General features: G+C 40.5%; 1 protein-coding gene across 5 annotated transcripts in view; it reads left to right on the forward strand.

The window, feature by feature from the left end:
- LOC135491390 (plexin-A4-like) overlaps positions 1-26525 on the forward strand; it is a 219650-nt gene that overhangs the window by 182508 nt on the left and 10617 nt on the right. For 2 of the 5 annotated variants that reach the window (XM_064777229.1, XM_064777228.1), the window contains exons 9-29: positions 3089-3203; positions 3486-3608; positions 3937-4053; positions 4271-4367; positions 4974-5003; positions 9921-10090; positions 10295-10440; positions 10885-10990; positions 11482-11618; positions 11956-12217; positions 12552-12806; positions 12988-13143; positions 13377-13614; positions 19627-19778; positions 20019-20209; positions 20649-20793; positions 21197-21343; positions 21674-21842; positions 23193-23396; positions 24860-24898; positions 26243-26346. In XM_064777229.1, coding sequence (XP_064633299.1) covers positions 3089-3203; positions 3486-3608; positions 3937-4053; positions 4271-4367; positions 4974-5003; positions 9921-10090; positions 10295-10440; positions 10885-10990; positions 11482-11618; positions 11956-12217; positions 12552-12806; positions 12988-13143; positions 13377-13614; positions 19627-19778; positions 20019-20209; positions 20649-20793; positions 21197-21343; positions 21674-21842; positions 23193-23396; positions 24860-24898; positions 26243-26346 — 3103 coding nt within the window. Of the gene's footprint in view, positions 1-3088; positions 3204-3485; positions 3609-3936; positions 4054-4270; positions 4368-4973; positions 5004-9920; positions 10091-10294; positions 10441-10884; positions 10991-11481; positions 11619-11955; positions 12218-12551; positions 12807-12987; positions 13144-13376; positions 13615-19626; positions 19779-20018; positions 20210-20648; positions 20794-21196; positions 21344-21673; positions 21843-23192; positions 23397-23870; positions 23904-24859; positions 24899-26242; positions 26347-26525 lie in introns of all 5 variants that reach the window. The other 3 variants (XM_064777230.1, XM_064777232.1, XM_064777231.1) reach the window with 3 other exon arrangements.

Genomic DNA, 26525 nt, shown 5'->3' on the forward strand with positions numbered 1-26525 from the left:
TGGATGGACGGTCACACTCTCTTCTACTCTGAAGTTCTCCCATCATTGCCTTGTCTCCTCTCGCAAATCAGTCACTTTATTCATTGCGTTGAATCTTTGAGATTCCCGGCTACTTCATCTTGATAACCGTTCTTTATTTGCCGGATTCCGCTGTTGAGTGTCCTTAGCCGCGTCCTGATAACATGTTTTGTACCTCTCTAAAATACATCAGGATTGACTGCTTTATTACAAAAGGAAAAAAGATCAAAACTCTATCATAATCTTGACGAAATGTACCGAAATTACCATCTGAAGCTGGTCAGTGTCTTTCAATAGAGGCAACACATTCCAGCACTTCGGTATCTAAATTCCATCCCCAATCCTAATGCCCCAGTATCATATATCCTATTACAAGTACTTTTAGAATATTGGTTTTTCGTACTCTATATGCATGGAATAGTTTGATCCAGTTTTGAGGAGCTCATCACGGAATATTTTACTGTGGCGCTTCATCGTCGATGGTACTCTTCTTATCTTCTTCGAACACTGTCAAGAATTACGCCATATATTGGCATTTCCACATGAAAGACTCATCCATTTCACTGAAAATATCAATACTTGTTTGGCAGTAATCATGCATTTATCGGTTCTGGTTTGCCTGAATTATGCGACGCATACCGCACGGCCAATAATTCCTACTTGTGAATATATGGCTAGATACCATGAATATAAATGGAGATGGGTTTTTTTTCAAGAGCATTTGAAGTCAAGTATGTGTCTCTTGGGTCCAGAAGTGTTGAGGATGAGACTATGATGGATGGTAGAGAGAACATTTAACTTTTCATTGATGCAGTCGTTTACAGTTGAACCTCTCTTAGCGGACAGCTCTGTTTGCCAGACACCCTATCTATTAAGTTAAGGACACTGGTTTTGTTACCAAACTTGTCATTTCAGTTGAAATTGACCTCCGTTATCAGGACACCTCTCTTTTAAGAACCGCACTTGTCAATCCAAAGGGTCTCCATAATAGAGAGGTTCTGGTGTATCATTCAACGACTGCAAATATCCTAAATGGCTAATAATTGCCTACCACAAGTTATCCATAACTAGTTGCAGTTCCTTGTAAGCAATTACAAACCCTCGCTATCTTAGGCTTGCAGCAGATCCTAGCTGCCCTACTAGGTAATCAAGCAGCTCGTAGCGATAGCTCAGAGATAATCGATCACTTGGATGAACCGTTCATGCCTGACTGCAGAGGATGGTCGGGATTCATCAAATATAGAATTGAACTCGCACAGATTATTGATATGCGGGACAAGTAGCTTAGGTGCCATCGGAATTAATTTTCCACCGCAGATCGACAGAACTTAGCTTTTGCGGCAATCAGAAGTAATTCTCTGCCGCAAATTGTCAGGACTCAGACGTGATGACTTTTGCTATTATTTTCATAAAGACGAGCGTAGGATGATGTGCGTCTTTAGTGGGGGATGATTATTGAGGTGGATGCATCTGATGTAAGTGATTTTCTTCTGGTCTTTGGTGAAAGACGGCAAGGGTCCCACTCTGTCATGTTATAAGCCACTCTGACAGTTTGGACTCATTCTCTCAGGAATAGTCCAACTCTAATGGTTATCTACTTCTTGCTTTGGATGCAAATTATCATTAGTCAAACAGGATGCGTTTTTCTTCCATTGTTGATGATGAGGATGATGAAGATTCTGTATGTCTTATCTCTCTGATATGGTCCAATGACTATCAGTCATCATAGATGGCCTTTTGGGATGAATGAACCCAAAATTGTCTTTGGTCAAATCCATTTTGTCGGACTTTAAAGTTGGTATGCACTGACTTCAGGTACCTCTCGATTCATTGCTTCCACTACACAGTTCTTGTTTTTATGTGAAGGATTCCTAATTTGTATTTCTTAGTCAAGCTTTCGTGATTTGGACTTTGGAGTGCCAATTTGGACTCTCAGAGTGTCTGAAGTCGGAAATGATTCTGAATTTGGACCTGTCCAGTATTGTTCTATATCTGCATTCTACCACTGGCTCTACAATCAGTTATGACCACTGGCTGGTGTCGACTTGATCAAAAACCGCCAGAGGTACCTGTTACTATATCAGAAGAGTCACGCCGTAAGATAACAAAACCAATATGTAGCGCGGTAATTGCGCGTCGCATTCCCACACACCAGCGATATATCATCAAGTGCGTTAGTAAAGTATTAGCGGGTATTGGTATTCGTAACGGTAACCTGGGGCGAAGTGTAACTTTGAGAAGAATGGTAAATTAGAAGCTAAATGGTGATTATCCACTGATATGATGTGCTCGAGGATGTTCCTTCACCCAGAGTGATGAGTTTCCCATTGTTCCTGGCCAACTGGCCGGATATTATTGACTGAGGGGAGAGATATGACTTTAAATGTGAATAAGTTTTCCAAGTTTCTGTTTGGATTGGCAGAGATGAACGAGTTGTCCCGAGAATAGTCCTGACTACAAATGGTCGTTTGGAACGAGTTGCTCTGAGAAGTTTATTGGTTAGTTCTAACTACAAATATTCCTTTGACACAAAGTAGCTTCACAAGAGGTAAAAATCCGTAGTTAGCAATTGTTCAGACATAATATGACCATCGTTGGAGAGTCCTCACTCAGTAGACTTTCTCAAGATTGTGGCCATTGATTGAATTGTTTATCGTGGATACTGGCCGGGACAACTCGTCACCATCCATCTTTATACTTTTGACGGTCAACGACATTCTATTGCAAATTTTATCAGGCAATTTGTTGTAATGTCCGTGCTAGTAATGATGCTATGTGCCTCCGACAAATTGGTTGAGCCTTCTTGCCTCTTGATTAGGCTAAACATGCTCGATCTCCATGACAGTAGTTCACGGGTTTGATAAATAACTTAACCCCTAAGTTCATTCTGTAGAAGGAAATTGACAATTTACATTCGTCCTGCAGTCATTACCAACCCCAACACCAAAACTGATAACAATTTTGCAACAATTAGACACCCTATTTCCTGGATGTTATTTTGTCAGTTTATTGACGAGTGCAAAACTTCTTGTATGGTCTTCTTATGGAGTTTTATATCTTCTCTTTCCAGATGTACCTCTTGTACCCAGAGTGACTACCCATGTAACTGGTGCATTCAGAACCATAGGTGTGTCTACCATCGGGAAGTCTGTGGAAAGGGCGAGGTGCTGGTCACTGGAAAAAATGTAAGTTTTTCTGAATTCTTGCTAATCAGATGCAAATTTGATGAAGATAGTTAATGCTGTACTGGTAACAGAAATGATTGAAGGGAGTGTGGTCCAAAGGTACCTGGCTTACATATGGCCATGGTTGCATCGTCATTCTAAACTTTGTGCCGCTTTGGTCCAGTGAAAACAAGGCACACAGACTCGACAGACCTTTGGTCTCCTCTTTGTGATCCTCAGCATCCGTGATAGATGGCTCTTGACCACTCTCTTGCTCCACGACTTGTCTATATTTCTTTTCAGACACCTGGAACCAGCGACAGGGTCGGGCCTGGAATGTGTCCACGGATAGAGTCCAGCGACACAAAGATCCTCGTACCATCTGGACATGAGGAAAACATCATCGTTACCGCAGTCAATCTCAAGGTAAAGAAAAAGCAAACTCGCTGAATACGCTTCTTGGTCGGAAAAGCATATTGCCATTTCTCTGCCTCTGTTTCTCTGTGCAATAGTTCCTACCAGTTGTTGTAACCTCCAACGTATGAGCTGCGTTTGTTTGCAGTTGTAGGCAAGTTATTCTCCTCTGGACTGCTGGTGTCTAGGGCCAAGTCAAAGCAAAATGTTTTTCATTTAGACATCTTTCCAGGGTGTGCTTCAAGGTTATTGGTTGTGTGATGCTGGTCCAGCATGGGTGAGACAATTATAGCCTAACCAATATAACTTAATTTCTTAAATGTTCTTGCTTTTATTTCAGGACTTTCAAATTGATCTCCGTTGTTACTTCAACATTGACGGCGGTGTAGAGGTGAATGCTCGTCTGGTCGTTTCAAACACAGGTGGAATCAAGACCATCAAATGTGATCCAACGAGGGTAGGTTCTTAATAGGAAGTTATGAATGAATTGACTTGGGCTCATACAAACCAGGGATTGGCTTTATCATTGAAGTGACCAGTTCAGCTAAATTTTGATGGGCACCACCACCAAATTGTGAGAGTCTATCACCATCATCCAGAACTCTTGTTTAGGGTGATTCTGATGCTGCTCAAGTTATAAAAAAAGTGCTGATTTTGCAAATCTCCCATTTCAGTTTTCTTACCCTGAGGATACAGGTGTGCGCAATGTTCCCTTCAAGATAACCTGGGGGACTGCAGGCAAGGCAATTGACAACCCGACAGGCATACAGGGTAGGTTATCAAGCGTCTGCTGTTCATTCTTCCAGGACATAACATTATGATATGAACTTGCTATAGATTTACGCTCTTGCATTGTCCTTTATCACCTGTGCCAGAAGTATTGAAATCTTTACTTTGGGGGAAATTCCACAAATTTTTCATACAGATCAGGGACCAGCTCTGGTCGTTGGGTTGCTATTACAAAAACCATGCAGTCATCTCTGCTGGAGTTTTTTGGAGAGGGGGGATGGGGTTTGACTATGATGGTGTTAAAAATGTTGGGAACTCACTTGGTGAGCTTGGACTTTGTTGCCCTAAGTTACACACATCTTCTCAATCTTGTGGATTCTTCTGGCAGTAAACTCGAGGCACAAAATAAACAATTCTCTTGTTACGGGAAAAACTTTTGTAAAATGTGACATATCCAAGGATAAGTGCAATGCAGAACTGATGATGTTGTAATGAGGTACACGAGAGGACCTTTTCAGCTACGTTTCTGATATAGATGTTAGACCACAGGTGTTAAAGGGACTGTGTTTGCTTATAATCGTACCAGATCCAATCCTTCACATTTTCTCTTTCCTTTTCCATCACTCTTTCTCTCCTCGACATTTCTAGGGACTGGGCGCTCACGAGAAATAGCGACACGTAAATAGCTACTATACGCGTCACTGTTTGCACGATCTGTCAGTAGATGGTGCTCTATGTTAGACTAGCCCTTATGATATATGGGACCATGTGTATTGTGTTTCGTATTGGTGATGTAGTTCTTTGTGTTCTTATTCAATCGGATAATTTTTACCCAGTTAACCCTGCTAAGTTGTTTTGAAATTTATTCGAAAATTATTCGAACAAAATTATATTATGAAAATCCAATATACGTTGGAGGTTAGGAGTTTCGTCTACATTAAGATAGAGGAATTTCTTGCCCTATCCCATATGCTGTCCAAAACGGACATGAAAGTCTGTGGAAACCCACCACCAAAGGGTTCTCAGTGAGGGACCCTTCCTAATTCACTGAGAATTCTTGTCCTTTACATTTTATCCATGGTATATGCCATACCCAAGAACAAAAGTTTTGAGAGAAGTTGCCTTCTTGCCTTTTAGACAAAGGCACTGTCCGTGTGGCAGCCTGACTGAATAAACAGTTCCTTTCCTGATATGTTTGAGGGGGAGAAAACTCTTCTAGCATTGGCTTCTCGCCAATGGTCAGATGCTTCCTAAACTTTTCCCCAGAAGAAATCATTTTCCATTGTCAAACACCTCTCCTTTCCACCATCAGAATCCTGCAAGGTGCTTGAGACGACAGAACACAGAGTGACTTTACAATTCACTGCCACTTCCTGAATAATACATAAGTGCATGCATTCAGCCTCATTTTGCTTGACAAATGTTAAAGGCATTAATCATCAGAGCCAAAAGGGGCAGCGACTCCTATACAGTCAGGCGCAGACTATACAAACCTATCTCTGACACCACCCTCTTTAAACCCACCAACTCCATTATCAAAGCTTTCTTTACTCCAAATGTTCTCTCTTTTTACGCATTTTTTCCCTTAAAAAGTTCATGTACCTGTAATTTACCTTTCTCTCTTCCTTGCCAGGCATGGGTGAGTTTGACTGGGTGTTTTGGTCCAGCCCTTGTTGATTTGGTAACATGTCAATGACCTTGACCTTCAGAGGTCATAGTTTAACTCTTCAAGGTCGAGGACATATTCTTTTCAAGTTATCTTGGCATCTTGGCTATGCCCTTGTCACCCAAAAGGAAACTGCATGACATATTTTCACCCCGAGAATATGTCAAGAGGAAATGACGTATCGAATACTGTGTGACCATTGAAGGTTAAATGCGGCATTGACATGTCCCGTTCAAGTTCTGACGACAAGGGCTGTGCTGTTGTATGGTCCCCCACGCTAGTCCTATGCTTGAGTATACGTATCATGGTCCTGAATGTTCGAGTGTAGTTGAAAAAATATTCATGTTAGCAATACAAGCATTCTTGTCCACATTTGAATAAGGTAAAATGGTATAATTATAGAAATGATGTGTTGTGTCAGCTGTGTAGGTTCATAATTGTACCACTTTACTTCACAAGGCAAGAAGTTTTCGGATCCTGTTTTGCGACGCACCACCCGGTTGACTGAATCTGCACTGTCTTGCTTGCACCAAGTTACACCGTATTGATATGTTAGCGAGGCCAGTCATTCATCATGTTCATGAATTCTAAACAAATACATGTATACATCATTATACATTTCATAGCATGTCAGGTGTTCAGCCCAATTGACGTAATTGACATACTTTACGAGTAATTCCTGAGGCACACCTTCTCTGAATCTTGGTTTTGGCTGCAAATAGAACATTTTCAAAGGCTTTATGTAAATGACCTTTAAAAGGTGATGAAACTTAATGGTGTACAGTTTCTCAAATATATGAATTGTCAAAAACTTGTCCTCTCAAAAATGCTTGCAACTTTCCAGGATTCTCCATTACTCCATTGGAAGTTCAGCTAATGGATCATCATATTTCTATTCAGTTAACATCTACGGGGAACCTGCCTTGCCAAACAATATCAAGTTGACTCCATTTGCTGTTTAAATTAATGAAATAGCGTATCAAATTTCATTGAATTTTCAAATATTTTCTAAAGCTGTCACTAAGGTTCCTTTCATCTTTTGACAAAGCTGATGTGATGTTGCTGACAAATGAGATGAGATGATGGTTTTTTTTCCCCTTCCGAGTTGCTGATGTTGCATCGGGATAATCGGAAATTAAAACCACTTGCTTTGTTCTCTGCTAGTCACTTCTTATATTGGTCTCCAGTGACTTTTAAAATTGGTACTGAAACAATACGATATGCTGATAAGATTAAATCCTTTGTTTTGCTGTGTGTGACACTTAATCCATTAGAGACAAACGAAATGTTATAAAATCATGTTTAAAAAAATGACATAATGCGCAATTTGTATCCTTCAATTTGGTTTTTGGTTACTTGTGTGGAGCGCAGTAGCGTATCTTCTGGTTATAGGCCTATGTCTAACTCTCAATCCAAGGGTTGTAGGTTTGGACATCAGTCTTGTCATCTCTTAGGCCTTCACAGGTCAAGCTGAAATGAAGGCATTCACTTGATACCCCACCGTACAAGAATTGTCAGTACAATTAAAAGGCTTTGTCCTGTTAAAGTTTCAATCATAATTTTGATAATAATGAATTTAAACTCATTTGAGAATGTTCATGACATTATTGCCCTGGTAGTGTATGTTGAATGTATGTTGAGTGTGTGTGGTGTGATATGTATAGTTTTGAGATAGCCTCTATGTTGTCATGTGTACTTGCATGGATGTTGTGGTCACACTTGGCAGTGTCAATCAGTCTCCATTATATTAGTGTTAGAAATGTTGAGAATTATGGTATAGTTCCCTATGCCATGTCATCTTTGATTTTTTGGGGTGAGTTTGTTGTCTTAAATATGTTTGAGATGAATTAAAACTCGCTCACCAAGTAGTAATGATTAGTAATTGCCTCAAAAAGTCTGAAGCCTATCTCATCAAGTGTACCTACTGATGTCATTTGGAGTTGTTGAAAGAAACTCCCAGAAAATATACTCCGATCGTGATTGACTAACGCGCATCAGAACTGGTTGCAACCTAGAGCATCTGACAAGTGGCCTCATTAGACTTCCAGGGTCACATTCTACGACCGGTTGATCGAGCCAACCTAATATCCTCCCTACCTAATATTGTCATTAGTCGATGATTGCCTCGGAAAAAGTCTCCCAAATGAATAGAAAACAATGACCCATCAGAAGGGATTGGTTTGTTTTTCTACGATGGCTTCTCTCGTTAGGTAAATATCTTGGTTGATTGGGAAGTTTTGATGATCGGTTGTGACGTCTGTGGCAGATCAACATGGTCAAGGTCATAGTGTTCAAACATTTCGCCTTACGAATGGTCGAGTATGATTCGATAAGTTATAGATTTCCTAGTTTGTTCCAGTTTAAGGTTACTGTGGTCTTGTTACAATAAAACGTACAATGATTTTATAACTGTATCAGTTTTTCTTGCTCCACCATTCTTGGGTTGTCAGGGCTTTCCAGCTTCTCCTCCACTCCAACCATTGTTGAAGGTCTGCTGTGAAAGACGCACTAAGACCCTACCTTCTTTGGAATCGATTGTAAGCAACACTAAAACTAATAAAACCAACAAGGGAGATTTTGAGGCTGAAATAAACTTGTAGATACTCATTTCCAATGTGTTTGGTGGGTTAGATATGATAAGGAAGTCACGAAATCCGAAATAACTTTCTAAAAGTTTTTCTGCCAGGCTATTAGGGGCAGCCTCTAGGACAGCCTGGCAGTTTTCTTCTGCTATCGGTTCAGCCTGGCAACCACAACAGGCTACTGATAGAAGTTGGAAAGCCTGATGTTGTGTTTCTGATTGTTTGTTGCATGTGGATGGCTGTGTTGTGATTTTCATTATGCATGACTTTTTGATGCTGTTTGGTATAGTCACCTAAGTTATTGCTTGGACTCTACTCCATCATCACATTTCAAACCCTTGAAGTACCAGGGTCTTTGTCTCTGAACTAATGTAAGAGAATGTTCTGTCTAGACTTTTAGTCATTTGAGTGTGATGACTAGAACTAACGGCCACGAGATTTATCACAATTTCTCCTTCATCAGCTTTTCACCTTTTATGGCAACTCTGCACTAATTATCACTATCATGATCATCATATTTGAATGTAAAAAAGACATGTGCAGTAACATGTACTAAATTGCCCGCAAATAAGAGATTTAAATCGCATGCGACAATAATCGCCTGTAAGTGGTGGTTGTCACAGGTCAGTCCATATCAAACCCAACTATGACTGGTTTTACCCACAGATGAGAGATCCTTTTGTTGCACAGTGATTATAATCACTTGTTTGTGCATCGTTTACTTACAGTCACACTGACAGAATCTTTGAATTAAAGGAATGTCACAATGTACTCCTTACACAAAGAAACCCACATTTCCAGAAATTCACCAATCTAGGTTGGCTTCTTTTGCTCATCTTACAAAAGAAATTAATACATGAAGATACCTCAAAGATGTCCTTTCCTCTGCCCAATTTTTCTGTCTCGCAATGCACAGCTATCTCTCAAATCTGCAGTCATCTGAACATGAGACCACTGCACCTGCAAGATCTAGGCACACATTTAAAGAGTCAAAATGTTGTCCTAGCAGCTTTACCTCAGCTGTTGGATCAGACATGCCATATAACGTGTTTATCAGCTCAACCTCAGCTGTTGGATCAGACATGCCATATAACGTGTTTATCAGCTCAACCTCAGCTGTTGGATCAGACATACCATATAACATGTTTATCAGCTCAACCTCAGCTGTTGGATCAGACATGCCATATAACGTGTTTATCAACTGATCCTCAGCGGTTGGATCAGACATACCATATAACGTGTTTATCCGCTTAATCTCAGCTGTTGGATCAGACATGCCATATAACGTGTTTAACAACACCACAAGTTAAAATTTTTCAACTCTTACCGATTTCCTCCCTTTTCCAGTTGAGGTATACAAGTGCTCCGCCCTGGCTGACAACTGTGGTAGCTGCCTCATTCTCGACTCTAAGTACGGCTGTGGATGGTGCGTGAACTTTGGCTGTAACATCCGTGGCAAATGTGCTAGGGAGTGGCTGTCGAGTTCGTCAACTTGTCCAAATCCTCAGATATTCAGGGTAAGTTCAGAGCTCATAGATGTTTTGAAATGATTCCGGCCTGTGTAAGGATGGTTTAGGCAGCCCTTGCAAGTTAGACAAAGATACCTGCCAAGACCTGCCGCCCTTGGAGATCAACCAGGCACCTATTGACCGTTAGTTGAAAGGGTTAGCAACTAAACCACACTCTGTTCAAAGATTCATATCTCTTCTTTCTTGTTGCAGTTCTACCCCACATCAGGCCCCAAGGAGGGTGGTACCAACATCACCATCGAGGGAGCCAACCTGGGAAAGAAACAGGAGGACATCAAGGATGGCATCAGTGTTGCTGGCGAACCGTGTAAACCATACTACTTCTCTCAAGCAAGAATGTAAGTGTTTATTCAAGAGAGGTTTCGTTTAGAAATTAGGTATGGGGGGAACCTGGGCAGGAAGCCGGAGGACATCATGGTAGGGGTCAATGTGGTGGACATCTCATGTAAGCCGTACTATTTCTCACAGGCGAGGATGCAAAAATTTAGCTTCTGAAAGAATTCTGTGGTGTTTAGTACGTTACAACTTCAGTTGTGGAAAAAGATACCTTGCGGTGGCTTTGCAAGTCGACTTATTGATAGGTCTGCAACAAAAGTATCATTCCCCAGTCTTTGAGCTTACAAGCTAGCTTAAATTGTTACAGATGGACACCATCTCCGACAGAAATGTTACCTCCATTCTTGATTCAGTCAACTTCTGCCAGCAATTGATGCAAATATACCTGTACCTTAATTTGTAACATGAAATGAAATGTAGAGTTGATGCATGTTCATTTCTTTCAGTATCAAATGTGTGACTGGAGCAAGCCCCAGCGAGCAATTTGGCCGGGTCAAGATCGTTGTAAACACGAACTACATTGCAGAGTCGACAACTGATTTTCACTATGTGGTGAGCTTTCTTCAAAGTGTTTTAGCATCTCCACAGGCTGAAGAATAGAAAAATCAGCCAGATCAGTCATGTGGATTAAGAGTCATTTTGTGCTCAATTTTCATATTAGTTGACCTCAATTACCTGGGAAGAAATTGCACCAATATCGTAACAGTTTGTGGCGGACTAATGCGCTCCTTGTCAAAAAATTGCAGTTTAAACCTTTCACTGCAAGCCTTGGCATTATTGTAGAGTCCTTGGATATTGAGATGAGAGGTGAGGTCAGTGCTGGGCATTTGATGTAGAAGGAAACTGAAGACCCTAGAGAAGACTTTGGTTGGTATCTGAGAGAGAGAGACCATATAAGTCAAATGAGGAAATAATCTGAACATGGATTAGACCCACCATCTGAGAGCTGTTGGCACTCTTTATTCACTCGACTACCTGACAGTCCAATCGTAGAGTGGCGCCAGTTCTGTGTGGTTTAGTTTTCAATAATCTCTCTCTTCCAGGAACCGGTTATCTTGAACATCAACCCGACTTTTGGCCTTGTTTCTGGCGGCACCAAATTAAAAATCATTGGAAAATATATGAATGCGGGAAGTCATATTATGGCAATGGTGGGTGGACTACCATGTGAGGTCATCAGGTAAGTCAACTTCAGGCCAGTTTCAGATTGTTTCATGTTGATGTGTCTGTTCAATACTTCGTCTGGTGTGTCATACTTCCATATAATCATGATCAGTCGCCTCTTTACAGATGAAGCCTCTTGTGGTTGAGTGGTCAAACTTGGCCAAGTTGTGGGGTCAGCCTCTATGGAGTCTGACATCAGTGCCACGTGTTGTAAGGCTGGCCCAACAAGTTGACCATCATGTCGCCCCATGACAGCGGTCAGGAAAGACGTTAATCACTAGAAGTCAGCCATTTTAGGAGGACCTATGTAGAACAAGTCCAATATTTTGATGCATTGATTTCACATTTTCCAGCAAAAACGAGAACACTGCTGAGTGCATCACGTCTGCTTCAGACAAAGTGAAAAACGGCAGCATCATGATGAAATTTGACCGTGCAGAGGTCCGGTTTGACAGACAGCTATACTCGTACGTGCCAAACCCGACAGTGACCAGCGTCGACCCAGAGAAGGGAATCTTGAGTGGTGGTGTCATGTTGAAGGTCAGAGGAACTGGGCTGGGAGCTGTGCAGGACCCTATGATGTTTGCTCGTGTATACGGCGTTGACTATATCAGTGTAAGTTTCATAAGTTCAGGGCTCGAAGTTCACATAGGCAATGGAGGCAAATCCCTTGGGGCTTTCCTCCATTGCCTTGGTGAACATTCTTTCTTCATGAAGGCAGCTTTTTTAAAAGGCATGGAAATTTTCTGGTAAGGGTAGTTGCCCTCCAGTTTTAGTAGTGTGGTTGGATCTTCAGTTGACATGATAAAGACACAAGACTATTTCATTTCACCCTTTGCAAATTCTCTTGACTTGATTGCAGAGTCGGTCAAAATTGGTGCCGAAACAGCCATTAGAAATTTGATGATATAGCAGAGGTAAATGATGATAAGTATTGTATACCTTTCAGGATTGCAACGTCACCTCATATACAACAATGAAGTGTTTTTCCCCTGACGTCAACGCCTCCGGACTTGTCACGAATGCCAACGAACCAAAGCAGATTCCATACGGTTTCATCATGCAGAAAGTGCGGGTCACGAGGAACAACAGTAATCAGGGGACCGGAGTGCCAAAGTTTTCGATTTATCCGAATCCGCAGTTTATGCCTTTCAAAGGTGGTGTTATGTTTTTCCAGAGCAAGAGTGACTACCTAACAATTGACGTAAGTGATGAGAGGCAAAGTTGTGTTTATCTTCAGAATTCTGCCCATCCTACTAACTTCTTCCACTTTTTTGACTGTAATCTGTCTCGATAAGGGGCAACTTTTAAGTATAAAACTGAAACTAATCAAAGCCAGACACAATATGCTTTATGTTCATTATCTCTTTTTGCTTTCAATTCAGGGCAACAATTTGAACCATGCGCTGAAGGAGTCTGACATCATCGTCAGGATCGGCACGGGTTATTGTAACGTGACGTCTATTGGAATGCGACAGCTCAACTGTAAACCACCAAGCAGGCAGCCAAGCCAGAATGGGGGAAGCAGTCCTAATGTCTTTGTAAGTAATAGATAGGAGTCTCAGATGTTTCTCCAACCCATCAACTTCACCCTTTCTTTCCTTACTAAATTTCTAGTTCTGTTTGAGAAACTGGGACTAGCCTGTTTGAGACATGCTGCTGTCCCAAGTTGGGGCCTGTCACGTCAAATTCTAATGACCTCTGAGCAGTTGGGCTGGGGTTCGTGCAGGACATGAGACAACATTGGCCATCTTTGCTTTGTGACGTTTTGCAGGTACACGTCGGTAATCTGACCTTCCCCATCGGACGCATCAACTTTGAGGAACCAGCGGGAACGCTCCCAATCGCTGTTATCATCGGTGTAAGTGTCGCAATCGGCATCGCTGTTATCATCATCGTCATCATCTTCATGGCGTACTGCCGTAAATCTCAGGAGAGCGACCGCGTCATGAAACGGATGCAGACCCAGATGGACGTGTTGGAAAGTCGTGTCGCAAAGGAGTGCAAGGAAGGCAAGTATTTTGATTATCTCCATTTTCTTGCTGAATATATCTTCTAACATTGGCATGTAATGCATATATATAGTTTGCTGGTCAATTTTGCCTCTGATAGGGCCAAACCAAACAAATGCTGTGGTTCCTCAAACTTTTTCTTTGCCACCTAGGCCGAGAATCATGAAATATTTCACCAATGTCCCCTAAGTTTAGAATGACATAATTATCTGTCTAACCAGCAAACCATTTCGGGGAGGGAGGCTGATATACTGGAAATCCTGACATACACTGTGTTTTCACAGACACGTTTTCAGGGCCCGAAAACTTGTCTTTGTAAAACAGTATATGTGAGTTTTACCTGTATATCTCAGTATTGAAAGTCTATTCATGATAATCAGTGTGGTCCCTCGGCTTTTTTGTGGGGTTTAATAAATATATTCTGGGAATTTCCCCCGTTCCTCCAATCCAACAATTTTTCCTGCACTCAAACTAACCAGTCTCCTATTAAAATCCCGCTGCAGTCTTGTATGAGGCAGACTTATATCGGATGTCCCTGGGTAGGCAAACACCTCTTTATGGCAGTGACAGGGGTTCTTCCATACCGGAACACCACTATGATGTCATTGATGAACTTGGTAGGAACCACATGATTTTTTTATTTTGGCCAGCATCTCTGTTGTGTGTCGGCTGAATAGAATTTGCCCACGTCAGTCTAGTCTCGTTATGGAGTTTTGTCAGTTCGTCCGTCATGTTAAGAAGTTCGTTAGTCGGGTAGTTCGAAAGAATTGGGAATTCGTAGTGGTTTCTTAGACTGGTTCCTAGTATCTGCCGTTTTGTTGGAATTGGGAACCGGTCTAATTTTAGATCTCTTGTTGTTGGCTTATGTCATGCATTTCAATTATTCCTAAAGGGACAATGGCTTTGTCTTTATCCTGATGCAGATGCAGTCTTGGCAGTGTCAATCAAAGAATGACATGGATGTGCTTGTCATATACCATTGCAAAGAAGATTTCTGAGGCTGTTCTGCTTGGGCCTAAAAGCATATGGTCCCTTTAAGATCTTTTTTTTATCTTCTGTACTTAATGTATTGCACCCAATTTACAATAAACATATATCAGGTTGCCCTGTGAAGATTGTTTTTTAAATCCAGGATTGATATACCATGTTTGATGGTCAGATTTTGTATCCATTTATTTCTGCGGATGTGTACATTTTCCAATGATTAGACAATGTAGTTAAACATTTTTGTGCCCCTAACGTTCCCCCTCTAGCAGAAAAAATCGCAGAAATATTAGGCTCGCGAAAATAAAGTAGTTGCAGTATACTGACAATTCTAGGGTATTTTATATGATTAATGTGTAACAGAAAAATTTATGAAAATTATAAAAACACAGAAATCAACAAGAAATTTTGATACAGTTAAATCGTTGCTGTGAAATGTACCAGTATAATAAAAGGCTGGTGTACATTGCCTTGTATCAAATGTAACAAATAGCTTAAATAAATCCTACAAATCTTGTCTCTACCAAATCCTTCACTAATTCCCTCTCCTATCCACTGGGCACAAATCCTATCTATTCCATGATTTCCTCTCTCATACACTTACAATGTAAGGTAAACTGGTACAATTATTGCCCCAGTTCACTTTTCACCACTGCAGTGTAGGAAGCAGCTGGGAGTACACGTTAATGCACACAGAGGCTATCGTTGTACCAATTTACCTTACCTACATATGTAAAAATATTGGAAAATTCCATATTCATATTGTAAAACCAGAAATAAAATATATTCTACAATTTGAATTCAGATGTTATAGGCTTTGCATGGCTGTGTAAAATGTCTCATACTCCTTTCACAAATTTTGATGTTAGATATCTTTTGAGATTTTGATGTGTTCGAAACATGAAGGGTTTTTATCCACTTTGTTTTTTTCTTGTGATTGTGCTGTTAATTAAACAATTTATTGCAATTCAGTTGAGTACATTTGTTTATAAGCTTCAGTAATTCAACATTTGCTGAATTTTGGCCTCAGTTGGTTGGATTTGTAAAGGTTGTACATATATTTTTTTGTCAAATTTATTTTCTTACTGAATAAATTTTGCAAGAAATGTTCCAGTTTGCACCACTTGGCTATCTTTCCAGTTTTATCCCTCAGTCACTCTATGGACATGTCAATTTCGTCGGTTTGACTGCTTTTGATACATCTTATTGGAGAGACAGAGTGGAGCCAAGTTGAGCATAAAATGTCCAAACATTTTGCAAAATTTATTTCTAACTTTATTTTTTTTGTCATTTTGATATCTATTTCAATATTTTTACCGCTCCTCTACTTTCTGTTTCTTTAAGATTGCACCATCTATCATTACACATTTCTTGACCCATTCACTGCTACATTGAGATCGTAAATCTGATATCTTGAAATGAAATAACAGTACCGCACAACTATCAGCTGAGTGCAAGCCCACATGCCTCTTGTTCCCCATCTCACATCTTTATGATGGTTAATGCCTGCAATAACATTACCTCTGACATTAAAGACGTGGAGCGGCGATAATTAAAAGAAATCAACAATGCCGTAGCACAAAGACTGCACTCCTGGTGTCACATAGGAAGCTTATTAAAACATACCTCAAAGACGTATAAGAGAGATCGCAGGAATGCCTGTGCCGGAAGAAAGAGAATGTCTCAGCTCACTGGGAGTCTTAAATTACAAACTAGAGTCATATTCGACTTGGGGTATTCTTTTCCAACTTGGCTTCTTTTTTTCTTCTAAATACCCCATTTGTACTTTGTATGTTGCCATGGCAATCTCATTTTAGCCTGTCAAACCTAATCATATCTTTCAAATTTCGTTTAGACTTGTGGCGTGCTGCGCTAAAAAAGGACGACAAAAAATGATGCGCTAATGTGATTTAGTGATTGAGCTTGATAGCGATAGAATTGAATTTTTGAAGCAGAGAATTCGCAAAGAAAAAAGCGTAATACTATAAAGATAGAAACGAGTTTCATGTTACGTGATTTAGGTTTTAAACTGTGCTGTTATATTCTCAGCAACCTTCTTAAATTTGGAATTTTCAGAAAAATTTGAAAAGTAAGGTTACAATCCAAAAGCAAAACACTCTTACAAGATATAAGCAAAACACACTTACAAGATATAAGCAAAACACACTTACAAGATACAAGCAAAACACACTTACAAGCTATAAGCAAAACACACTTACAAGCTATAAGCAAAACACACTTACAAGATATAAGCAAAACACACTTACAGACATAAACAAAACACGCTTACAAGATATAAACAAACCTCCCTTACAAGATATAAGCAAAACACCCTTACAAGATATAAACACAACATGCTTACAACATCTAATCAAAACGCAATTCACACAAGATTTTAACAAAACACACTTACAACATATAAAGAAAATACACTTACAACATATGCAAGAAACGAACAAGATTTAGATTTAAAACTGTGTGCATGGCTGTTTTTCCGTTCAATTTGAATTGGCGTCATGTGGTTGTATTTGTCCTATTTCAGCATTTGCCGATTTGCAGTCGATTTTGCCTGAACTAGGCCTGGTAAATGGCCTGCATGGTTCGTACTAACCCTAAATTGCATCCATGGCACCAGAGATTTTATGTTCAGATTATGCTAATCAGTGTTACTTACTTTTCGATGATTTTGGTGTTTGGCTCAAATAGCATTGGATAGGGATTTTATTTTGTAGCTTGGTGTGGGGCTGGTTTGTCATCTAAATGCAAAATTTAAGTAGCTTCCTATTAGTGTACTTCATTATGCTGTTTATCTACCGCTCTATTCCGCTATTGGTCGCTTAATATAACCAATTTTGGTTTGTTTTCGAGTTTACCCACATATACGTAATAGGACGTCAGCCACTGCTGAGCACGTAAAAACGCTGCGTCTATACACGTCATCCATCCTAAAAAAGTTAACCGTGAATTCTTTAGTGGCTTAACTTAGAATTTGATCTGTTTCAAGATGACAAACCAGCCCCTGAACATCCTTTTTCATATTTGTGCCCAACCATTGATGTCTCTATATTTTGACTTCAGCCTTAATTTCAGCGCCTCACTTCCCAAAACACCGTCAAGCCTCCTTTCATAGAAACCACATTCGTTTCTTTCTCCTCTTTTTCGTCGCATTCACTTCCTGTGCGAATCCACAACTTCCTGTTTAAAGTGCTTCGGCTCTTAAGATGCATTATGGGATTGTTGGTGTTGTTTTTTGTCGTAGCATAGCATTGTTGTCGCTTTCGGTGTCGTGTCAAGGTGTTGAATATTGGATATTCCATGCCTTGTTGATTTCAGTTTTTGCTTTTATTGGGTTGAGGTATCAGGTTTTATTTTCTCATTCTTTTGAAAATGTTACATAATACTTTAAGCCACTTAGAATTCCCTTATATAATCATTTCACATTTAAAACAATACATTGGGGTCCTGCATACATTGTAAAACAACATAACTCGCTGCCTGCTTTGTTGACGTGTTCGGTTTGTGCAGCCTGGTACTGCCGGCCTCAGCATTCAGACATCAACATGATCAGTCAGGACCCCAGACTCACACTAGTGGCATCGCCTTTTTTTCGGACAGACATATTTTCCATGTGGCCAGGGAAAAGGCTTAACCATGCACCCCTTTAAAGCTCTTGAATAATACCAGGCATTGAGATGACACTTAATCGTTTTGAAATTTTGTGAATCACAGACGTGTATTTTTCAGTTGACATCAGAACTTTTAATGCTGAAGTACTACAAAGTTGAGACCATCTTGTGCCCATGGGCTCATACCATTTTTCCTAATGTGATTCCTGGAACACCAGACATCAATGTCAAGATGGCTGTCTTTGTCTTTGAAAAGTAGACTACTGTTCAGATGTTTTGATCAAAAACTAAAGTCCAACAAAGTGTAGACCCATATTTGCCCATTGATACGTGACTTTACTTCTTGTTAGTAATTCCTTGATGTTGCGGCATCAATGTTGTCAAACCCCAATCTTTGTCTTTGAAAATTTAGTCATTTCTTCCTTTAAACATAAAAATGTATTGATTGCTTTGAACATTTGCAAAATTGCTGACAAAAGGCTGAATTCTTCAAATGAATCTGGTCTCTGTTGAGAGGCACCAATTTGAAAGAGCAGATGAGCTCATTCTCGTGGACTGGTTCTGTTAGAACTCAGGAATCCAGATTCAGACATGTCAGTGACAAATTTTATTCAACCTAAGGTTACTGGAATCATATGTACATCCGTGTATGTCAATGCATTAGTTTTGATGTCATCTCAGTTTGAAAAGACATTGCGCTGGTTGCAATAGGGACACTCATTAAAACGAAGAAAGTCGGGAATTTTAATTCCAATTTGCTTCAAAAGTCTTTGTCTTTCAACATTGTTCAACAAAATTAATGAATACAAAGTCAAACGGTTTCATCTTGCCTCATTAGTGTGATCAAGCTAACGAGAGAATTTTTTTGTCATTTCTGGGTAACGAGTTTGAGCAAAGTGAACACAATCAACCTGGAATTGAATTGGACACATAAAAGTTAAATGAGACAAACCGAATTCACTCATAATTTCATCCCAGTCCTGCTAACCGTAGCTTAATCATGGACGTTATCGTTAGCTTAACTGCGTTTTGGTTTTCGCACGATTCGAGCCGGTTGAGAGGGGTTGTCTAATGTAGCTGGATGAAGGGGGTGCAGGAATGAAAATCGGGGCATTGGTGCGCTTGATGGTTTTCTTGCCTTGGGTATGGTAAGGCAAATTATGAAGTTTGTTCGGAATCCTTGGCTCGATGAAGTTCAATAGTTTGAAACGGCCCTCGTCATCTCTGAATGGTACTAACCGTCTGTTTAGACTTTCATATCTAGGAAAAATGGTGGTCTTTATTCTCGTTTCCTCAGGTTGTTTCAAAATGCCTGACAACAGATTTGGTTTGTCACTTCTTGGACAAAATTTCAAACCGAACATTTTCTCGTCCATTCTAACCTTCAGTGTCTCTCTTGCAGCATTTGCCGAGCTCCAGACGGATATGACAGAGCTGACTCAAGACATGGCGAGCATTGGTGGCATCCCATTTCTCGACTACCGAAGTTTCTGCATGCGTGTGCTGTTCCCAACCATGGACGAGTGTGACCATCCAGTCTGCAGGGCACTTGAGGTAGGATTTGTTGAATCGATTGATTGATTGGACAGTATCTTTAAATACCAGAGTCCTGTTTTTGGTCCCTTGCAAAATGGTGTTACCACCAGGCTCTCTGGTGTAGCCGAGGACTGGAACCCCTCGGCCACTTAAGTGCAGGAGGCTACTTTCTTGCCAGTTGAGCAGTGACTGTTTTGTAAGCATTTTTCCACTTAACTTTGTTGAACGTACATGTATTCTTGTTCTTTCATTCTCCAGGTTGACCTCAACCGTAAGGAAACCATAGAGAAGGGACTTCGTCTGTTTGATGCTCTGATCGGCAACAAGACTTTCCTTCTCGTGTTCATTCGTACGCTAGAGGGCAACAAGAACTTCTCCATGAGAGACAGGGTGAATGTCGCATCACTTTTGTCGGTTACGCTGCAAGGAAGAATGGAGTATCATACTGAGTGAGTTTTTCTCATGCTTTACGAAAAAGCCTGTCTGTCTCCCTAACAGAGCTTCTCAGCTTGAGTTGATAGAGATGCTGACCTAGAAGGAGGCAAACTTAATGGACCTGACAGTTACATCACTCAGTCTGTCTCATCTGTTGTGTTAAAATAGGCTTTGGCAAGTCAGAAAGAGTCTCCTCTACAGGGGGTGGCTCTACCACCACAGTTATGCAGTTTGTCCCAGTTTTGGTTGGCAAAGGGTGCTTGCCTACATGGCGGCCCGCGTCGGCAGTCAAAGCCCTCTTTCAGTGGAGCGTTCCCTGCAAAACCCCTTGGAATCACTTAACCACGGTATGTTGTGCTTGTGCCTTCTTTTGAAGTGACCCCCTCCCCGGGTCTCCTACACCCTTGTCTGTCCCCTCTGAGGCCTCGTCTAATCTTCTTTATCTCCCTTCAGCATCCTCAAGACATTGCTGGCAGAGCTCATAGAGAAGACTGTTGAGAGTAAAAACAATCCCAAGTTACTGTTGAGAAGGACGGAGTCTGTGGCGGAGAAAATGCTCACAAACTGGTTCACATTCCTACTTTTCAAGTTCCTCAAGGTAAAGATAGGGGGCTTTATCGTTTAGGGATTAAACTGGTATCCATGTACAGTACCTTAATAAGCCAAAACTGGCAGTGCCTGTCTAATGTTAAATAGTTGCATGGTTCTGTTAATCGCCACTCGCTGTTCCAGAAGACTGCACCCCGATTTGAAACGATCGATGCTCATTTCATTTTGATCACACCCAGTCGATTTATATTAAGAAAGCGACAATGTTTTATCTTTCGGGGACCGGAGGATGTGGGATTAATTGAGTGAACACTGATTGTCAGGAGCATGGAGGTTTGCTGTCTGCATCTTTGTCGGTTTTGTTAACCCTTTATCTAAAAAATTGACAAATGCTGTCTTAATTACAGAAGCAACGATTGTTAAATTTATCTTTCGTTTATCCTTTCTTGCAGGAGTGTGCCGGTGAACCCCTCTTCATGCTGTTCACGGCCATAAAGGCACAAGTGTCAAAGGGACCAGTCGATGCAGTCACATCCGAGGCCAAATATTCACTATCAGAAGACAAGCTGATTAGACAACAAATAGATTATAGAACTATTGTAAGTATTGAAGGTTGAACTATAGAGATAGATTTCAGTTACTATGCATGTAGAGATGTACTACTGAACTGTAAAAACTGTAAATAGAACATTTATTACAGAACTACAGAAATGAACTACAGAAAAATTAAAATGAGCAACAGAAACATAAAAAACTATAGAAAAGGACAACAGTAATATAAAAATAGATCACAAAACTATAGCAGTAGACTACAAAACTATAGAAATGGACAACGACCTACAAAACTTTAAAAGAAGCTGTATTTTGTGTTGAGGACAAAATCTTAGAGGTACTGTTACATGGAATTATAACCATTGTTTCTCTTGCAGACGTTGAACGTGATAGAATATGATGCTACATATGGTGTCCAGGAACATCCGGTGCGGGTGTTGGATTGTGACACGATATCTCAGGTCAAGGACAAGATCTTAGATATAATGTACCGTAACTCACCCTTCAGTAATTCCAATCGTCCTCGCAGGGATGCACTTGATCTTGGTGAGTTGGTTTGACGTTAGTTTTACTATCGTTTATGAATTGAATAAAAGAGTAGTAGGTGAAGAGTGTTGATTGTGTGGTATTGAAAAATTTAGTGTAACAGTGACCTTTCATTGCTGCTGTTGTGTTGCTCTATGCAGCTAGTGAGTTGCATTATGCAACCTACTATACTCCTGCAGTTGCCTAATGAATCTGGCTGTGCTTTATGCAACTAGGTACACTCCTACAGATGCTATTATAGCTAGCTGCAGTTGCTTCATGCTTTATGCAACTAGCTACGGTTGCTTAATCACTGTTAAGGCAATTGGATAGACTAGTTAATGCAATCAGCTACTGTTGCTTCATGCAACTAGCAGAAATGCTGCCTTATGCAGTGTGTTTGACAGTGCCTGGATTTGGAACAAAAGAAAGAAAGTCGCCAGCCCTCACTTGAGAAGCTGATTATGCTTCTGGGGGCCTTTCAGATGAAGATAATTGACTCGAATGATAGATTGATTGATTGATCAGGATGTTTTTGAAAAGTCTGTGTCGGTGCTGCTATCTGGTTTATCAAAAAGAAACTAGCAGCCCAGGGAGTTGAGGCCTAATCTCTGTTTTTGGTCTTGGCAAATCTTCAATAAACTTCCTCGACTCATAGTCATCCTTCAGAGTGATCATGAAGAAAACTTGTGGATAATAGAAACATCTGTTTGAATAGTTTAAACCGTCTCCTCCAGGGTATTTTCGAGTTCAACAAAAACCTTTAGTTACTCAGAAGAATCGTGAGTAAAATGACACAAAGTTCGTGGTGGGCTTAACAAAAGCACTAACTGAAAGAAGTGGATCAATCGTACTAACGCATGATTGGGAGGTTATAATGGGCATGAAAAGTCTCTCACTGCTGAGTGGCTGTGAATGAAAATTAATATCTGGACTGGGTTATGTGGAGAGCACGATTCTTTGTAAAGTGAATGTACAGAAGACTCTTCTGTGTAAAGTGAATGTGCAGAAGACTCTTCTGTGTAAAGTGAATGTACAGAAGACTCTTCTGTGTAAAGTGAATGTACAGAAGACTCTTCTGTGTGAAGTGAATGTACAGAAGACTCTTCTGTGTAAAGTGAATGTACAGAAGACTCCAGGCCCGATTCCCCTGGTACATTTTTCCGCTGCAGTCACGATGTTGATATCTCGGCTAGTGTTTGGTGGGATGCGGGAGTATCATCAAAAGATGCCAACATCTGTCGATTAAATGAAATGATGGGGTCGGCTTAGTTTTCCATTGATGATGACTGGGTGGGAAAATGTTCTTGTGGAATTAGGCCTTCACTCTGATTCATCAATTTCATTAAAATTTTCTCGTTGCGTTTCCAGAATGGGTCACGGGCGTCCAGGGTCGCATCGTCCTCCAAGACGAGGACGTCACGTCAAAAACCGAGGGAGATTATAAACAGGTCAACACACTGCAACATTACAAGGTGCCAGACGGTGCTAAAGTCTCGCTTATTCCACGCCAATCCTCGAGCAGTTATAACCTGTCGCTGCTTTCGGACAGGAGTGCTTATTCACATCGATATGGTAAGCATCGCTTCTAAATCTGATATTGTCTAAAAGACAAGAACATCTTGTTGCATTTGACATCTTTTCACCTGTGTCAACAGTTGCTGAATAGCTCGAGAAATCAGCTGTTGTGTGTGGCAGTGTCACAGTTGCTAGCATTTGGTCATTACACTGCATGGTCAACCTGCAGTGTTGCTGGACGCAAGTGTACCTCTGGTCTTCCTGTGGTAACTGAGCATTTGTTACTGCAAGTTAGTGCTACGCTGACTGGTTCAGATCAATGTGATATATGACTGAAAAGGTGCTGCCTGAAACAAAATTGATCTAGATTCCGAGCCAGTATGCTTTTGTTTGTTACAAATGTTCAATTCTAATCCGAAAAAAATTCATGAAACCAGTGTTTTCCATATGACTTCATATTGACAAGATTATTTTACTGAAAGTGTCTAAAAATGGTATAAATATGAAAATACCGCTTGTTTATCAAAACAGATTATGTAGTGAGACGAGCTATAGATTTATGGCGTAAGTATATTGCACACGGAAACTTCTCTAGGTGTGAGTTGTCTGCAGGCTGTCGGATTTACTTTCAGTCGTATGGTTGTGTTTTATAGCCCTTTTACCCTTTCCAAAAAAACATACAAGAGTTAGTTTATGGCCCGAGGTCTCGCTGGGTTACCTTGGGGTGTCGGTTTGGTGTAGGACTTCGTGATGCCACAGAGCAGTAGCTTTGCATGGCTGTACAAGTTAACCCTTTTGCTGCCGCAGGGTTTTAAATTTTTTGCCATTTTCAGTGAAAAAATCGTAAAACGGTTATTCATTTGAATTAAGTGTAGCTTTATGGATCAAGTATTAGCTACATTTAGACACAAATTAGAGTCACTTTGCAATTTCTAAGTGGTTTCAACCTTAGGCGGTAAATACCGAGTGCAGTAGCAAAAGGGTTAAAGGAGAAGGGTCTCGAGATAATTTCAGTCCGACACTAATTTGGTTTACGGAGTTCATGTGGACTAATGTGCACGACAACATTTCAGTATGTCGGTGCAAAATTTCGGATGTATATCTGTCATTACCTTGAGGCACTTCTCCTTTAAGATTTTCTGGTGTATATGGTGTTAGGTGTCTCAGAATTGATTTCCTGCCAGAAATTTGATTTGTGCTCTTGGCATCCCTGGTCATTCAAATGGGAGGTGGTTCCGAGGTGACATGAATATTTTGGCATCATCATGCAGTTTGAAAATAAAAGTGGGCTGCCATATCTAGATTTTTTGAACAACTGCAGGCTGTGGAACACAGAATTCAGAACTTTATACTTGGCTTTTTCAATGGTTTGAGGAGCTTTTACAAGAAATCTATACTTCCTGATCATTGATTATTCTTGATTTCTAGGTTGCTTTAATTACTTTGATCATTTGGTTTGGGAATCTCGTATTAATTTTTGTTTATGTTTCTTTTGATTTTCAATTTTTGTTTGACCTCAGGTCCGCCACGTGCCATTCTCCACCTGGGTCCAGGGCCAGGTAAAACATGGCAATTACCATTGCAACATTTCAGAAAGTCCAGTTCACAACCTAACAATGCAACATGTCAAGTTTTGATTTATATTCTGAAACACCTTGGTTACAATGAACCATTGTTTGCAGTGTATAATGCACTGTGCCTGGTTTTGGTGTCAGCGGTTGTGGTTAGGCTACCATACCGTTAACTGCTCGAGTTGGAAGCAGTCAAACATCAGTCACGATCGCATTTCGATGTTTGGTTTGATGTGATTTACAATAAAAATTGATACCTCACCGTCTGTTTTGGTTGTCTCGCCAAATACTGCCTGGGTGGAGTTACGACTTTGCCCAAAACCTTGGGAAGGCACCTCGGTTCGGCCTACATTTTTGTTCTGTGCCTAGTTCTTGTTCTTTGCTGAGACAACAAGTACCTCTAGTTCAGCATCAATTCCTTAAACATGTTACATGAGAGACTTTCTTAAGTGTTCTGGTTACTGTATATCGCAAAATTATTGCGCCTATAATTTTGGTAATTTGCGAAATCACGAAGTAGCGAGTGACATTAAACCACCAATATCCTGGGTGTTTGGTAGACACGGTAGACCTTACCAACTTCTATCTGCAATTCCCTACCGTTCTATAACCCAACTGAGCTAGAGTGACCCAGCCTTGACATGTAAATAGCCATGAACCTCACCCATCCGCTATGAAATTTCTGAAATGTAACAGGATATTTTTCATCAGTGTGCAAACGGCATCATAAAAGCCTTAAATGCTACAGCGTAACAACAATTCTCCACCTGCGAGGCTTTTTAACTAAAGTTCTGCTAGAGCTTTTGAGAGACTCAATGTTTATTTGTGTCACCACGGTAATGGTCAAGATGGTGGACGCACAATCAAAACAAAGAGGCCCAGGTTGTGTGGGTGTTAATGTCACACAACCTCAAATTTTTCGTCACTCGATAGACTATTAGACAACTCCAATACTCGAATGTACATGTAGCCATTGCATTATGAAACCACTCAAATTCAAGTTTAAAACCTTTGTGAAAAATGTGCAGAGAAACTGTACGGCCGTAGCAGACATATCTTACAAATGCTGTCCTTAATAGAGAGATGTCCGAATTAGTGAGGTGTTCTTCTTAGAGAGGTCAGATTGAACAGAAACAACCAATTTGGGTCCAAAACTTGTGTCCTAAATTAAAGAGGGATTCCTCAATAGAGAGGTGCCGTGGTTCAACTTGACAATGTTGTCTAATGTCTAATAACCAAAAAGAAAATTGTGAGGTGACTCAAAACTAACCAATTTGTTTTGTTTTTGTTGATTTCTGATGCTGATTATCTAATTCCTCGTTGTTCTTTCAGAAAATGCATCCTATTTCGCTGGTAGTCCTCAGCTCAGTCGGTCCATATCACCCAACACCATTAGTATTGACTTGGAGAACAGTGGTGTCAAATTTTATCATCTGGTAAGTGAATAGGGGGTTCGAATTCTATTGTTTGATACAGAACCTCTTGAGGCTGGTTCTTGGATAAAGATCAAGTTGAATACAGTCATGAACCTGTCACTGTCAGGCGTCCTTGAAACTGCTCAGTATGACAGGGGTGGAGAGATTTGACGGAAGTTTTTCCCGGGATTTAGTAACTG

The sequence above is a fragment of the Lineus longissimus genome, chromosome 7 (assembly GCF_910592395.1).
Source record: "Lineus longissimus chromosome 7, tnLinLong1.2, whole genome shotgun sequence".
In the NCBI taxonomy this organism is placed as follows: domain Eukaryota; kingdom Metazoa; phylum Nemertea; class Pilidiophora; order Heteronemertea; family Lineidae; genus Lineus; species Lineus longissimus.